This window comes from Borostomias antarcticus, assembly GCF_949987555.1.
Source record: "Borostomias antarcticus genome assembly, chromosome: 14".
NCBI classification, from domain to species: Eukaryota; Metazoa; Chordata; class Actinopteri; order Stomiiformes; family Stomiidae; genus Borostomias; species Borostomias antarcticus.
The window spans coordinates 11,389,656-11,407,037 of NC_140247.1; the positions used below are offsets into that span (position 1 = coordinate 11,389,656).

The following is a 17,382-nucleotide window of genomic DNA, read 5'->3' on the forward strand; positions in this document are numbered from 1 at the left end:
GTCACCCCTCTCCTCACCTTTTTCTACAGAAGAGAAGCTCTTCAAAATGTCTGGAATGAGTCCTTCTGTTTGTCTCTTCCTCAAGGGTGAGGAGTTCAAGACGGTACTTCGAGTTCTATCCTGATATTCAGCCAAAGCTCCATCTTATGTTTGCACAACTCAACATTGGGGTGCACACCTATAATCTACCACAGCGGTGAGATACAACTCGCTGTGTGTACATCTCAGAGACCAACAGAGTTAAGGCACACATTCACTCACACACACACAGCAAGCACTTCAGTTGGTGAAGCAACTAGTGATTTGAGGAGAGACAGAACGAGATGAGGAGAAGGGGGGGTTTGAAGGACGAGAAGGAGGGTGAGAAAGAAATCTATGGAGGTAATGTCATAAGATCATTTTTATTGAAAATAATCCCATTCCCCCATAAACAAACACGGACATCCCACGAGCATTTGCTCTCTCACATAAGTCTTTGAGCGAATGTGTGATCCTGAGAGACAGCGCGCGTGAGTACACAAAAGGGAGGGGGGGATGGGGGGGTGGAAGCGAGGGATAAGAGGAAGAAGAAAGGTTGAGGAAGGTAGAATGGTCAGGGATGCTGTTTTTTTTTTTGTTCTCCTGGCTGGATCTTTTACTCCTCCTTCTCCTCTCCGTGTGTGATGACGTAGCAGATGTTCTTGTAGTCGACATTGCCGGACACATCTGGGGGGAAGGCGGCCCACAGGTTCTTCATCTGAGGGAGACAGGGGCAGCCAGGCGGGGTTAACACCGACACACTGTGTGTGTGTCACTGTGTTCGTGTCTTATTGTTTGTTCTGTTTGTCTGTATTTGTGTTTATCTGTGATGTTGTGATGTCGTGTTGTTTTTGAGAATAAAACAAAACAAAAAAAACACTGACACACTGACACCGGGCGGACCAAGAGAAATCTACATGATATACATTGTTTATCATGGATGCTACATTACCTCCTCGGCGCTAAACCTGTCGCACTGAGTGGTCAGGAGCTCCTCAAGGCTGGAGAGGAAGAGAAAGCAAAGTTGCAGAAACATGCTCTAAATATAGAGAGGCAAATGTGCACGTGAGACTAAGTCGGGGCAGGTTGTAACGGGACGAAAGGAAGGTACTCACAATTGCTTCTTGATGAAGCCGGTAGCCTCGGGGTCCAGGACCTTGAAGGCGGAAACGATGACGTCCTCGGGGTCAGCACCTGAGATGGGCGGAGAAGGTCAGTCGACAGACGGACACATACTGTCCTCGGCTGTGGGGGTGTGTCCTTACGCAAAAGTGAGGGTGAAAGGCTAAGTGAGGGACTCACCCTTCAGCTTCTCGCCGAACATGGTGAGGAAGACGGTGAAGTTGATGGGACCGTTGGCCTCCTTGATCATGGCCTCCAGCTCCTCGTTATTTGTGTTCACCTGGCCTACAGGGCAAGGGGGGGTGGGTTGTTAGCACTGATATATTGCCATCTATTTCCCACACACAAATACACTCATACACACACAGTGTCTGACAGTCTGACAAGCCATAAAGCCGTGCTACTCACCCATTGAGGCCAACACATCCCTCAGGTCCTCCTTGCTGATGATGCCATCCCTGTTCTGGTCAATGATTGTGAAAGCCTGGGAGGGAGACAGAAGATGTCCAGGTTTACTACATGAATGAACACCAGAGTTTACCTAGAAGTCATCACCTGTGAGAAGGATGGAGGAGAGGGTCAGTTCAGACACAGATCGCTGGTGGCATATGTACTCTGTACCATTTGACACCTCTGTCAACACTGTGGCTATTAAAGTGTCATGTCGAGGGTATTTATGACAATGCTATGTAAACATTGTTAGTGGAGACCTAAAAGAAGGCTTTTAGGTCTCTGCTAACAAGGTTTCACTAACGCTTCACTAATGCATAGCTCTGGATGGATATCCCAGAGGCCCTTCTTGTTTCGTACACAGTTAATTTAGGAGGCGATCTTTAGGGTACAGCTGTTCCATCTCGAGTCTGTCGCTGTCTGGCTCAGGTCCTCGTTTCTTTTGCGTATGTGAAACCCAAGATGACCCGATGGGACTTGGCCTTACTCAACAGCCATATTTGTCACGCTCACACGCACATGCTCGCACTCCCCCAGCTCCGTAGACACACGCAGACACCCCCGTCCTGTCCTGCCAGCCCCCCCCCCCATCCGATTCTCACCCTTCCATCTGCGCAACACGTTAAGACTGTCCCTATGATCATGTCAGACATTCCCTAAGTGCCACTCAAGAAGTCTGTATCACTTACAGTATCAAGAATTTCCAGCTCTTCTTAGAGCTCGTATCTCTTCACACTCACCATCATATTCTTATCCCTAGCACACCCGCCTCCTCCCACATCCCTATTCCCTGACCTCATTTACTCCTTTGCACACATAGCAACATTAACCTCCCATAATTTAAGCAGATCACTTTGCACACCTCTCCCCCCTCTCGCCAGACCCATCTGCCCCAATCCCACTGACTATTGAAACTAGAGACCAAGGAGATACCCGGAGAAGCCTGTGATTCGGGGGAATAGCCAGTCATGCTCAACAGTCTTCTCTCAATCTATGTTATCATCTAGTCAGATAAATGGCACACGCAATTTGTCTTTTACAACACACGGCAAAGACACTTGCTCCTCCCTGACTCTCTCCTCGCTGTCTTCCAGACATGGCCCAGTGGCTCCATTAGCAGGGGGACTTAAGGAGAAGACTGAGTGACAGCTGTGATGTCAGAGGACGGGGAGGCTTGGAGAGCCTCAGAGGGTGATAGAAACTTCAGACCTTACACTAATGACATTCTTTTGTTTATTAAATTGGTAGAGGGAGAGAGATGACAAATAGAACAGCAACTGGTGTGAAAATGGATCCACCCAAACCAGCCCCTAATTAACCAAACTCTAATTTTGGTCACAGTCTTAAAGGACAAATGCAATTATTGTCATAACACTACCAATTTAACCTTGGCTTTACATGTCTCTGTTTCTGCCTGAATCAGGCAGTGACTACAAATATGGCTGATGACACAACAGGCCAACTACCTCTCAAGGCAGGGGTGGGGATCCTGGGGGGGCCAGGGGGGACATGCCCCCCCCCAATATTTGAGATCATTAAAATTGTCCCCCCCCCCCAATATTTAGATTGGGGTAGTGGCATTCAAATGACCGTACAGCCGCGTAGGAAGATGTCGCCCCCCAAAAATACTCAAATACGCCACTGTCTCAAGGTACAGCACAGTTAGAATGAACAAAGCTTGTAGAAGTGAACCGAATAGTCAGAAACACCTCACCTCCTTGTACTCCTGGATCTGGCTCTGCTCAAACATAGAGAAGACGTTGGAGGAACTGCCCTCACCTGCAGCCTGCTGCCTCCTCTTTGCCTTCTTTGGTGCCTGAAAAACAAACACGTTCAGAACTTAGCAGCAGAACCAGCAGAACAACTTAGAACAACCAGCAATAGAACCATCAAGAACCCCTCATGAAACCACTGCTTGAACTCTGACCCTCAGTGTAAACCTGGGGTCACGGGGTTTGTGGTTGTCCTTACTGGTGTTTATGTAGAGGCGTTTGTGAATTTATTCTAGCCTTACAGTTCACATGACCTGTGTGACCTAGGGTGCAAACACATGCTTGGACTGTGTTGTACAGTATTTGGAATGATAAGTGAAATTATGGCAGAATATCTTTCTCCTCTGCATATCTTATCTTAATACCAATACCTGGTATTGTAATATAATAATACTAATATAGTAATACTTCTGAAACCTGTGTTTTACATTTCAGACCAAATAGTTGGCCGACACTTTGGCAAAAAAATATTCTCTTTTCTAAACTGATGATGTTAACATTTGTATCCTGTTGATAATGATGTCCAGGACCAGCCCAAAACCAACAAATCCAAATATGTCCAATAAAAAAAACAACATTTGTCCAAAACAGTGTAACAGCATTAGAAAGTGAGACCAAAGACTCCCATCTTTCTTTTTTTCTGTTTTCAAGCAATCAAAGAGCAAGATGATAAAATAAGCAAAAACGATATGTAATTCCTGAGGTTTTGATTGAGTTTCCATTGTGGTTATTCCCATCAGCAGCACACAGGGCAGTCAGCAGGTACACGAGCAGAGACAAGGCGCTACTCACCATCTCGAGACGGTATGTATGGAGGTTTGGATGGTCAAGAAGAGAAGAATAAGTGAATCCGCAGTAGACGGCAATCCCGAGGGGCTTATATACCTCCGTAGGCCAAGCTAACTTTAGCCACAGCCTCAAGTTTGGATTGGGATGAGAGAGTGTAAGGAAGGGAGGGAGGGAGAGAGAGAGAGAGAGAGAGAGAGAGAGAGAGAGTGTGAAGGGTGGGTTGGTGGCAAAAGTGAGGCGACAGGCAGAATGAGGGACCAGCTATCGCCTTACGGGAGATCAGAAATAGACCCGGGAGTCTTGGTATGAGGTGAACCCGATAGCTCGGGGACCAGGCCATAGGTTTGATATCCCACTTGGACTAATATGGACATTCAGGACATAGAGGCTTGGACTGGGACCATTGGACCCAGTCCTGCCAACCCTCCCTTCCCTTCAAAGTCTCTGTGTCCATCACCCTGTAAGTTGCACATCAGCCACTCAGTGGCTTTATTTTTGGCCTGTGATGTCTATTGCCATATTGCAAAATTAAATACTCTTATTCTGTGCTCAGCAACTCAGAATGCCCATTTTTATCTTTAACTTGTAAGTTAATGAATGGATTGAACTTCACAATGTACACATGTTCTACATTTTCTCATTCAGAAAGTGGAATGGAAAAAGTATAATTTAATATTGCACAACACTACTGTATGCGTGTGGCGTGCATTATGACTCACTCTGCAGGTGCAAACTTAAATAAAATAAAAAAAGAGGTCCAACATTTGCAACAAGGGAACCTTCTGATATTGCAGGGAAATTAGGAAACAGTTTGCACTTCTTTTTTTCATCATCCAATTACAAGGTTTCACCACCAGTGCTGAACTATCAATAACAGCCGAAGACAACTTGGCGCTCTCTTAACCTCTGACACCCTTATTTCTCATGGTCAGGTTTAAAGACGTGTCTCCGTTTAGTCATGCCCTCCAAAAAATACACACTTTCACCTGTTCCCATGTAGTAATGCACTCTCTCCCACTATCTCTCTCTCACACACACACACACACACACACACACACACACACACACACACACACACACACACACACACACACACACACACACACACACACACACACACATACAGAGACACCCCCTTTATTTCCAACCTCATGGAGATTAGCAGGCATGGGGGTACGATGAGGGACAGCTGATGCCGACCAAAATAGCTAAATAAATGTCTGTCTCCACTCTACCGCCCTCTTGCCCCCACCCAAAAAAAAAAACTGTCAGGCATAAAAATGTCATGTGAAATCCCTCAAACGAGGGGTGGAAATACTTCACGATATCATCTAGAGATTGCTTTGGCTTTTGCCCTCGATTACGGTGTTTAGTAAATCTGTGACTCTGTGTGTTTTTCTCTGGTGCAGTTCAAAGCCAGGGGCTTCCCCCAGCTGTGCTCGGAGGAGGTGGATTGTCATGCCTTACTGGTCATTTGGATTAGAGGGACTTTGTCGTTCCTCTCCTAACTCGATCAGCTGCTGTCTGTCTCCTGGGTTGTTCCCTTGTGATCTATGACCTCTGTTCCTCCTCCTCCGTCTCCTCCTTCTCTTCATCATCATCATCATCATCATCATCATCTTCAACACCACACAGATGCAGGAATGTGTCACCCTACAGTATGTCCTGATTGAATTCAGGTCTCTCAGGTTAAAGAAAAATGTTAATTTGTGGTTTATTGTATTTCTTTATTCCTGTATCACTGGGCTATTATCAAAAATACTTTTTTCATTTTTTTTTCAGACTTGGCCAATTATGATGCATTTAAAGCGGACACAGTTTTGTCTCAGTTGTATAACCCAGCTGTTTTCCTGATCATAAAAAAAACAGATTTCATCTTATGTTTTGTTTACATCTTGTCACTGACTGTGAGGAGGTGTTAAAAAATACAGATGTTTGTGTACATACGATGCATTCATGTGAAAGGTGAAACTTCTCGCCACGCTCCAGAAGACCCATCTATCACATTTAGTATGATTGGTATGTCTGTCTGTAGGGGCAAGGCCTCAGTTTGAGCTATGGTATGGTTTCAGCTACGCCCCCCTTCCCCCCTAAGGAACCACCATTAGAAAGGTTAGAGTGGAAACCTAACGCCTGTGGATGGAATCTGAGCATCTGGAAATCTCCACTTGTTTACGTTGCTTCTTACAACTCACTAGTATAAATTACGCTTCACTATAGAGAGGTCACCTTTTAACGCTGTCAATCTACAGTGAAGTAGGTTTGATGGTTGGGCGAAAGGATCTTTGATGATTTTAACCTCTTTTTGGCTAAGGCTTTGTATGCACCTGTGCTGTTAACATCGCTATTTTATCCTCAGACACGTAATTGATTATTCAATTTAATTATTCAATTGAGAGAGAAGGAGGAAGAGTATCTATGGCGCCCTCTGCTGTTCAGTATCTGGTTGTGGTGTGGCACTAATGGTTAAGTTGTGCAGACTGAATTTTACACTAAACTCAATGTTTTTTCTTTCTGTAAAGCATACTACACTTTTCTTCATCATTTTATCCTTTAATATATCAGAAAAACATGATAGCAACTTTGATTAAATAAACGCGGAGTTTACATAATGTACAAAATCTCATTGAACTGTACACAACATGTGTGAAAACTGAATTGACTGCCTGTTTAAAGAACACAGATTTCACTTTTGACACTCGTGAGCCTCATAAGAGTCAGCTGGTTACGCTCCTCTTCATCCTAGACCAAAGATATCTTCCTCTACTCTCTTCTCCTCCTGCCTCCCACTCCTCCAGTCCTCTCTCAGCTGCCTGACCTCCCGGCCGTAGTAGTCGTGGAGAGTTCTGAAATCCTCCAGAGAATCCAGGCCCACCGGTGGCCATTCTCCATAGGCTGGCGCTGGTCCGTTCAGTGGTGTAACATGCGCGTTCCTCTTGGGCCAAAGCTTCGGAGATCTCTTATTGGCCACTTTAGGCATTGAAGGTGCTTGCAATGCTTGATTGACACTAAAGAATCTGGTCTCTCTTACCACTGGACCTGCCCCTTGCACGAGGAAGTAGGAGGAGTCTGAGTTCAGGGCGGGCCTGGATTGGTTCAGACCCCTTCCGCCCGGACCACACCCAGCAGAAAGTTGATGTGACCCGCCAGGTTTTGACTCCCGTTTGGCCTCTGCTGGGTGACAAGAGAGTTCCGGAAAAAGAAAGTGTATGAGAACAACATTTTGAGGCACACAAACGCCTATAAGCAGATGTGAAAACTGCACACGCAGGAATGAATACACACCTTCGTACTGCTTCCCCAAGTCCCTCACCAGCAGGGACAAGTAGCAGTGACTGGCCGAGAGCAGGGCTTTGACCCAGCTGTCTTTGCCCAGGCGGTCCTCTGCTGCCAGCCGGTACGTCTTCAGCCCTGGCCCCCTGAACACCAGGGAGAAGGCGAGCTGCCCTTCAGACTCGCAGTGCCGAACTGCACAGCCCTCAAGGACGATGACGCCTAACAGGTGGCGATCGGCGGGCCGTTCCTGGTAGAACAGCAGATTAGCCTTCAGGACAAACCACCGTCTCCGGTAAGAGGCGTTCCTCTCTTTCTGTGGAGGAATGGCATAGAAGGAGGATGAGCAAATGTCAAGGTGTCAGAATACTGAGCTACTACATGTTTTAATGACAATGATGATATAAATATTATATTTATATATATCAGCAGAGGGATAATAATAGACATAGCATCAATTGTCAGTCGAGACTTGTTAATCCTTAGGTGGCAAAACAGTCAAGGACAAAGTCAAGACAAAGTTAAGGGAGTGTGTGATGTCTGGAGCTCAACGGAGCTGGTTCTCCAAATTCAGCCGTTTCAGTTCTGCTTGATCTTTAGAGTGTGTTTGGAAATAATAGGTCTACTGTACCTTTTTGTAGAGATATCCTTCTTTATCAACGGGTGATGTGCAGGATAGATAATGAGTTAAAATCTTCTTATGGATCTTCATCACAACACCTGCAAATAAAGAGGGAGTGAGGCCCTCAAGAGGCAAGACAATACAACCTGATAAGAGTCCATGTTGTACATGATAGTACAATATACAGAGGTAGCACAATATACAGAGCTACTGTATAATACACAGCGCATGATACACAAGCCTATAACAATATAGGGCTATAATCATACAATAAAGACAGAAACACAGACATGATGATGTTGTCTCCATCATTGTTATGCATGCTATGTATTGACTGAAGCAAATTCCTGATATGTTGTAAACTACCTTGCAATACATGGATTCTGATTCTGATAGTATTTAGTTTCATCGTTCCCTTGATCCATTGTTTCCCTTCATCCAACCTAGAATATAGACAACAAGGCCCCTGTTTTCTGATCTATATAACATGATAATAACAAAAGTATAATTTTGTCTTGTCCTCCATCTGTCTTTTCATGCTGGTCACCAACTCTAAGTACAGAGTTGTGACACTGTCATAGCAGGCTGTTCATAAAAGGATAATAGACTCAACTGGTAGCAGTGTAGTCTGTTATCTAAGCTTACCTGTGGACAAATGCTGCACGATTTAGAAGGTCCCTCTGCATCCACAAAAAAATGTAGGTTTGATCATTTCTGCCATTAGGCCTAATCACTTAAATTCCTTTCAATGTGAGGAGCACAATGGTTTGCTGTTTGTCTGGAGCACATAAGACAATGTTTAAATTTCAAGTTTCAGGTTCCCGAACACTGGTTCTCCCCTGGGTACTAGAGGACGAGTGTTGAAATATAAATAACTCGACCCACTTCCTGGTAACAAAATCCTGACACACTATCTATTCTCTATCCTCTATGCATGAGTCCACTGTTGATGGGTCCGAGTCAAACAGACCGAAACCTACTCACATTCTCACAACCTGAGGACACCTCACTTCATGTTGAAATGGTGTTTGATGAAGCTTCCTTTCACTTCCACATTTTCTTGCAAGTGTTGAACATTTCCCTCCAGGGGGTTTTTGAATGCAGGCTCTCTGTGGTACAGTGGACTAAATTCCCTCTTGAGAGAGAGGCAGGCTTTTCATTTTGTTGATGCTTGATTAATCCCACTTTTAATTTTTTTTTGTGCAAATTGCCTTTTGTCCCTCATTTGCTAAAGAGTGAACTCGTTTGGAAACACTGAGAATTTGACACGTTTCATAGGGTCCTCATCACAGACCATGTAGTGGCCTTGTGGCAAAAGAGGCTCAACGTTTTGTTTGCATTATTTTATCTAGTTTGGTTTATTATTTCTTATATTTTGTTTCATTTAGCCTATATTGGTAATATGTTACAACGAATATTTTTCGTTATGTCACTTCACTTTTCTACATGCTATTGTAATTTAGGAAATATATTCAATAAAAAATGAAAGCTTTGTTGACATCATTGATTACAGAAGCGGTCTTGCAGTTCCTGCACGATACATTACTGTACAACAGAATATATAGCACTCGACCGGAGGATGGCAGTAATACGCCTCGACGCCTCTACTCTGCTGGAAATGACAAAGAGGAAGAAGAAGAAGAATACATCATTTACCGGACGTGACGATCAGTTATTGAATGGCGCCTGTGGAAGAATCCATATCAGGTAGCTAGCCAGCTGCAAATGCGTGTTCTGCTTATTAATAGCCTACCTTCCCATATAGAGTTGTCAATACTTGCATAGTCAGCCACGATGGCATTTAATTTATGTTCTTAAATTACAATGCATGATCCCACTCGTGCTGCAAATGTTTCACAAACATTCGCTTAACTAGCTAACGTAGCTAAGTTAGCCTTGCACGCCGTCTTGAGTTTGCAAAACAAAACCAGCAAATTGTTGTAGGGACTATCGCGTATATAACAATGTTTTGCTGACAATGTTTTATCATATATATAACCTCCTGTATGAATTTCAAGTTTCTAACTTAGGTCTGAATTGACGCTTATCTTCAACAGAATGCCGAAAAGGAAAGTAACGTTTGAAGACGGCGATGGAGGAGAGCTAGATTTAGAAGATGACCTCCCCAAAAAAAAGGTGTCACTAGAAACGCATTAATCTAATATGAGTCGACTATGTAATTATACTGACTAACAAGGACTTTGTAACATATATCAGACTAACAAGTAGATCTTTCCTGAAGTATGTACGTATCTTATGCACTTATTAGTCAGTCGAAAGCCAATACATCCATGGTCCAAAGCAAATTCCTCGTATGTAAAAACCTACCTGGCCAAAACAATTCTGATTCTGAAATATAGGAACCACTTCAATGGTTGGTAAAAAAACAAAACATTTTGTTTGTTTTAACCATCCAACACTAAAATGTATTTTGTATACCTGAAGTACAGTGCCACAAAAGAGGTTAATCAGTAGACGCACCAAGTTGAGTATACTGAATTCCTATGCACTAACCATTATGCTGTTTTCTCACTTGGGATCTTGCCAGATCTGTGAGGATGTGATTGGGCCTGGATCCAGGTTCAAGGGAAAACATTCCCTGGACAGCGATGAAGAGGATGAGGGGGAGGACAGCGAGCAGACCAGCAAATACAACATACTGGCCAGTGATGACGTGGAGGGTACTTATCAATGCGAAAGTGATTTTAGCTAGTCATATTAAAGCTCTGTAATATAAAAATGTCTACCTTTGGTTACAGGTCAGGAGTCTGCAACAATTGACTGTGACGAGGGGATTCCCATCACACCCTTCAACCTGGATGAAGAGATGCAGGAAGGGCACTTTGACTCCGAGGGAAACTACTTCGTCAAAAAAGAGGAGGACATAAGAGACAACTGGCTGGACAACATCGACTGGGTAACTGCATTTCATAGTTATCTGATCGAGCACTTGTTGAGGCGGGGAAACACTTAAAAGTAACAAGCTTGTTCCCCTCGTCAGGTCAAAATCAAAGAGCAGCCTTTCAAGCGAAAGAAGAAAGGCCTCGCCGCCAAGAGGAGGCGGAGAGTCGGGGACGAGGACGAGGCGGAGGAGGAGAAACGGAGGGAGGAGCAGCGGGCCGACAGCGACGAGGAGGACGAGGCGGAGGGAGAGAAGGAGCCCGCGGAGGACCCGCTGGCGTCTTACACGCAGTATCAGCTCACAGAGGCCCTGCTGGCCATGCTGCTGCCCGGAGAGACCGTCGCCGCCGGACTCCGCAGGCTCGGTGGCTTGGGGGGGCGCAAGAAGGGAAAGCTGAGGGAAGCCGAGGAGAGATCAGAAGCGACCGACAGGGACGCAGAGAAGCTCGACAGACTCACTGACCTAGCAGACAGGCTGGTTGGAAGTGGGATGTTTGAAATATACCAGCAGACCTATGAAAAGCTAGCCTACACGCTAAAGAAGATGGGCCAGAAGAAGCCAGAGAAGAGAGGTAATCATGAGGAGGATGGAGAAGAAGATGAGCTGGACATGTTTGCAGACAAAATTGACGAGAAGCATCTTAGCAAACCACAGGACAAAGCGGATGAAGATGATGAGAGAGGTTAGTAAAAGGACATTGGTGTTGAGTGAGTGTGCAGGTGTGCAAGAAGGACAATATTTTGGAATGGTATCATGAAAGTGTAATTGAAATTGAAATTGTGAATGATGAGAGATGCATTCTAAAACCTTTCTTATGTTTTTGCTAGTGAGTGATGAGGTGTTGTGGGAATACAAATGGGAGAATGAGGACAATTCTGAACTCTACGGCCCCTTCAGCAGCCAACAGATGCAGGTATGCGTTATTTATTTTCAGATTGTTTACACTAGTTGACAAAGTAACATTTAGAAATTATGAAATGATAACTTGTCGTTACTGTGTGTGATGGTTAGTCTGCATCATATTACTGAATGTGTCCTGTCTTGTTAAACCATATGTGGCCAGGTGAGCACTTTGTGATGGGCTCCATATCCTCTCTTTCAGGACTGGGTGGATGAGGGGTACTTCAAAGATGGTGTTTATTGTAGGAGGGTGGACCAAGGAGGTTCTCAGTTCTACAATTCAAAGAGACTGGACTTCGAGCTTTACACATGATCTTTTGACTTGCATGATGTCGATATTTCTCTTGCTCTGTCTTTCTCCCTCTATCGTCTCTTTCTTCTACATATGTTGAGTTCTGTTGTCATTGCACCAAGTCCTTCTCTTTTTAATTAAACAAATTAATATCAGTGTATTCTCTCTTTGAATTGTGTGTGTGTGTGTGTGCACGCGCGTGCGCGCCTGCCTGGCTGTGTGTACCTTTATAGCCCATGTATGGCAAAATGCAAAGAATACCAGAGATTTTCAGTTTTAAAATAATGTATTGGTCAACTAAAGTGATACTTGTGAGAATCCGATTTATAGGCCAAGTATGTTGACACAAGGATTTGGTTTCGGCTGTTGGCTCAAGCAATACAGACAACATGCAATGTACATATTACAAAATACAGCATACAAGCATTAGTCTATAAAGATTAGATGAAAGGCATTATGTGTAAAGTGCAAGGGGGTGTGGTAGTGTAAACAATGTGCATCACGTATGGGAATGAAATTATGATTTGTTATGTACCATATTATTTGTAGATGTGAAGCGGTGGCATTATATGATACTGGTCAGCTATTTATGAGGGTGATAGCATGAGGAAAGAAACCGCTCCTGTGTCTGGTTGTTTTGGTATGCAGCACGGTTCTGTACCGCCTGCCGGAGGGGTGGAGTTGAAAAAGTTTTGTGTCCAGGGTGTGAGGAAACTGATGATTTCTGATGCCCATTTCCTGGTTCTTGAAGAGCATGGGTGGAGCAAATACATGGATATTATTTTTACTTGCTGAAGCCGGGTTTTACGCTTCATAGTAATAGTTTCCTGCCAAAACAACGTGGCATCCGAATTCATTACAGTACATATGTTTTATATGCGGTAGGTCTAGTTGACTTGAACCGCATAGTATCAGAGCGAAGTCATACGCCGTCACGAAATGGCTGTTCCTGAGAAACAAAACACGCGTACACAACGGAGGCTTAATCCAAACCTTATTGGCCGATCGTGATATGTGCACTAGAATGCCATTGGGTTGTGTATTACTGAACTTTGGCTTTCATTGGTTAGATTTCAAGACCACGGCTTCGGCAATTGGAAACCTTGTCTGTGATTGGTTTATTTGTCTGTTTGGTATTTATGTGATGAACGATATTCAACCAAATGCTATTTAGGGCTGGGCGCTGTCCGGCATGTATTATTGTAATAACCAGTTACATCTTTTAAACTTGAGCTAACTTGATATCCATCTTCATGCCGTTCCTTCAGACACTGGTTTGTGTGGTAAGTCTGCACTTGGAATGTAACTGGCCAGAGTGGGGTTGTTGTTGTGTCCACGCCGGGTGGCTAGCTACCTAGCTTGCTAGGCTGAGCTGCGTAGGTGACAATAGCAGCATGCACTCGTAGTAAAAATGGCATATAGGCTACGCAGGAAAGGCGGGCGACCTAGCTAATTGAGCTAATGTTACCAATGTATCTAGCAGCAAACGAACTACGCTAACCATAGCAGCTATCGATTCAGTATCTTGGCTACTGTGCTATGTAAGCCCCGTCTGACCCCAATCGGCGAAAGACCGTGCAGGGAAACTTGAACTAAAAGATTTAAGCTATCACATATGACTCGCTGGCACACATTGGGTTTCGAATATGCCATTGTTGTTGAGCCAGCAGCAAGCAAGGATATGGTTATTTAAGCTAACGTTACTGTAGGGTTGCCAGATGCCCATACCTGTCTAGCTAGCGTAATTTAGACTTGATTTGATAGAGCTAGTTAACGTTAGGACAGGCTAGCTAGCTAGCATCCCCATGACAACAAAATTGTGAGTTCAAAATATAGCCCTAGCGTCATGCAAATTGTAGTCAAGGCACGAATGAGAGCAAAACACATGGTCGCCTCGCCAAATCTTTAATTCAAGTAACCTTAGTCAGTTAACTGTCTAATTTGTGTTGGAGAGCAGGTTATTTCTCTTATAATACATCGTTATTGTCATTGGAGAAGCATATTTTTGGGGGTTGATTTCATGTTATGTCTTGCATGTTCCATTTGTTGTTTTGTTCCAGAGAAGTGCAGAGAGGGGAGAGGTAGCTAGCTAGGGGTTATCACATCTCCCCTGACTTGCTCCTTCAATTAGTCTGTCTAATGGAGGGAGATACCAAGATTGCTCCAAACCCTCTCTGTAGTGGTCCCCTCATTCAGAGTGACCCCCAGACCCACCTCCTCCCTGTGTTCTCCAGGTATTTGTTCTCCTGTCACCTTTTGCTTTTTCCTTTCACCTGCTTACTATTCATGTCCCCTGCTTGCTATTCATGTCCCCTCTACATGGCGAGACTCTTTTGTACACCTTATCACTATTGTCCTGTCTCTCGACGTGCTATAGTACAGGCTGTTTGTTCAATATCTCATAGCTGCGATCAACGGGTAAAACACACGAGAAGCGGGCGCGTTCACGGAGTCAGTGAGCAGATGTCAAAGACGCAGGAGCCCAAGGGCAGTGTGGCAGCTCAGAGATCATCCAGACAAAATACTTCTCCCACCAAGAGAGCGAGGGAGACCAGCATGGTAGTTACACTTTTGTGTCCCTCTAGGTTATACAAGAAGCAATAGCCTGCTGCTTAAAAGGGACCTTAATATGATAATTGGTTGACTCCCCTCTGATCTGCAGGTGCAGATATCCCAGTCCTTGTCAGTAAAGCTCATGCGAGCTGATACCACCCACAAACAAAAGCCAAAAAAGGTAGTTCGCCTCCCACCCGGGATAGATTTAGCATGTTAATAATCTCCCCTGTCTGTCTTTAAGCATCGACATGGCCGCCGTATTACTGTATGTTTGTTTATTTAAACTGTGGTGACCTACACCGTTTCATGGTGTGAGGGTTAATGGGGTGAACTAATCCTCCTTCACGGTCTGTTGCATCTGACACAGACAAGCAATTATGAGTGTCTGCCACTGTAACCCACCAAAGCTTCTACTGTACGCTCGCTATGCTTGCTGTTCTATTCTATATTAGTATGTAATATATATAATTGTGACCAATCTAATATTGTTTGTGGGGGTTGATGTACTGTTCCTCTAATAATTGTCATGTTTTACAGACCACTTCGGATTTAAGCCTTGTGTCGGGGTATCAAACTAAGTGAGTATGATGGTTATGTTAACATTTCTTTCTTCACCATGTCATATGCATGCTTTTGAGATTTGTCTTTTGAAGAAAACCGCTCCCTCGATACGTCATTTTTACCATTAAAAAGTGAGTACATCCAAAACTAGGTGAATCGTAGGAGTCAGGAAGAACAGGTGGCTAGGTTGGTGCCTTTTGATTGTCATTACGGATGGAGGAAAGATAGATGAGAGGAAGTGGATGGACACAGTCACTGAGTGAACAATATCAACATTTGAGAGTAGCGGAAGGCTGGCCAACCTCGCCACACAGTACCGTCTGTAGTTCAAGGTAGGCTCAAGAGAATATTAGGCTAATTCAGTATCAGGACTATTAAGACTCAGTCATATCTACAGTAGTCAGTGGTGTCCAGGTGAAGTTTGTTTAGAGGAATAATACCTCCGACCTCATGTGCTCAAGGTAGTTGTGCTCTTACGCCTTCTGTTTATTTGTGCATTGTACATTGGTCTCTCTCGTGGACATTGTGGTACTCTGTGCTCATGTATTATTTTCTGACTTTGTCTCTATGGCAGGCACAAGGACAAGACATGCAGAATGAACAGAGCTGTTCCCTCCTCCGCACAGAATGTAGATGAACCGATAGGTGGAAAAAGTGCACTGGATCCTGACTGCAACCGATCAGACGTGAACATGGATAAGGGTGAAGAGTTTGGTGCTGGTCAGCTGGTCCCTCAGAGTCCACCCCCAGCGAGGGGATGGGTGATTGTCCCATTTTTTCAGTCATTCAAATCCAAGATGGCCAGTTTCACGGAAATAGTCATGAGTCCAGTCAGACTTTTCAAACCCAATGACGTTCCCCCGTCCAGCACACCTCCCGACTCCCCAAAGCAGCTGGACCCCGACAGAGTCCCAAACAGTGAACACTCAGAGTCCAAGGAAACTCCCTTAAATAATCAGTTTGGGAAGATGGATGGGAACGTCGAAGAGGGCAGTACAGCGGGTACAGATCCGGGATTACCCCAGAGCCAGGGACAGGATGAAGAAGCGGCTGGAGACATCTCCTGTAAGTCTCGTGATTCTACCCAAAGTGGGCTAGGAGACAGGCAGGCGGAGACGCACTTTGAAACTGGAGGAAGAACAGAAAGACACAGCACTGCCGTCCAAAAAGACTCTGTTGTTCAAAAATGTAGTTTAAACATATTGAAAACCCATAGGCTTCCAGAGGAAGATGAATGTACCTTTGAGGGGAGACAGACCAGTAGTTCCATGCTCACGTCGGATGAACAGAATGACACTATGTTGTTCACAATGACTGAAAAGGAAACAAATAACAATGACTCTGTACCTTTTATGCTACGCAGTCAGTTAGTCAAAAGTAGCTTCGAGCAAAGCCCTGAATCAACGCAGTTTAGCTCCTCCTCCTCTCTGTCCAATACAAGCGCCCCACGTGGGTCAGAGCTGGACCCGAATGTTGAAATGGAGGAGCAGATGGGTCTGACAGGGGCCCAGCGGAGGCCTTTGCAGAGAAAACGTGGTAACAAATCTAAAACGAAGAGCAGCACTGAGGCTCTGTCGTCTGAGATATCCTGTCACTGCATTACAGCCTCGGGTCTGAGCACCACCAACCTACCGGGCGCTGTGGGAGTACCTGAGCCCAGTGGCGAACAGATTTCCTTGAAATGCACAAAAACCGAAATCTGCCATTCTGGCGACAATGACACTTCTAGTGCGTTATCGTCCTCTGACTTTCATACCCCGCCTGTCTCCCTGTGCCTGGCAGCTGACCACGGAGAAAGAGATGGTGGGCTGCATGAAAGCAACGGCATGTCGGTTTGTAGTTTGCACCTCTCTGTCCGGAGAAGCCTTAGGAAAGCTGTCACCGCAAACGATACCGCGCCGAAGATGGGTGCTTCTTCCGAGCCTCTTCAGAAGCAGCAGGTCGAGAGCGAAGGAAAGAAAGCCGTTGTGGTAAGCACGAAGGGGAAGAGGAGATTGAAAGCTGCTGCACTGTTAGATGCCGGTAGAGACTCGGAGAAAAGGAAAAGGGAGATGATGAAAGGAGAGAAATTGGAAGAGGGGGAGGAAAAGGAGAGTGTGTTCCGTGCAGGGTTTGAAAGTAGCAC

At 44.8% G+C, this 17,382-nt stretch overlaps 3 protein-coding genes across 3 annotated transcripts; 1 reads left to right on the plus strand and 2 right to left on the minus strand.

Moving 5' to 3' along the window:
- Positions 1–621: 621 nt before the first annotated feature.
- Positions 622–3,355, minus strand: mylpfa (myosin light chain, phosphorylatable, fast skeletal muscle a). The gene is made up of 6 exons (XM_084448948.1): positions 3,305–3,355; positions 1,549–1,624; positions 1,321–1,425; positions 1,134–1,212; positions 971–1,019; positions 622–736 (listed from the first exon to the last, which is right to left on the minus strand). The coding sequence occupies exons 1-6, from the start codon at positions 3,338–3,340 to the stop codon at positions 635–637; spliced, it is 447 nt and encodes a 148-aa protein (XP_084305074.1). The 5' UTR covers positions 3,341–3,355; the 3' UTR covers positions 622–634.
- Positions 3,356–6,888: 3,533 nt separating this feature from the next.
- Positions 6,889–8,136, minus strand: pheta2 (PH domain containing endocytic trafficking adaptor 2; the record flags this gene model as incomplete). Its single annotated transcript, XM_084448941.1, has 3 exons — positions 6,889–7,322; positions 7,437–7,740; positions 8,056–8,136. 3 exons carry the CDS (start codon positions 8,134–8,136, stop codon positions 6,889–6,891), a joined length of 819 nt encoding a protein of 272 aa, XP_084305067.1.
- A 1,600-nt stretch (positions 8,137–9,736) lies between these two features.
- cd2bp2 (CD2 (cytoplasmic tail) binding protein 2) lies at positions 9,737–12,264 on the plus strand. The gene is made up of 7 exons (XM_084448933.1): positions 9,737–9,753; positions 10,104–10,182; positions 10,595–10,727; positions 10,806–10,963; positions 11,048–11,630; positions 11,776–11,861; positions 12,051–12,264. Exons 2-7 carry the CDS (start codon positions 10,105–10,107, stop codon positions 12,159–12,161), a joined length of 1,149 nt encoding a protein of 382 aa, XP_084305059.1. The 5' UTR covers positions 9,737–9,753; position 10,104; the 3' UTR covers positions 12,162–12,264.
- The last annotated feature ends 5,118 nt before the right edge of the window (positions 12,265–17,382 follow it).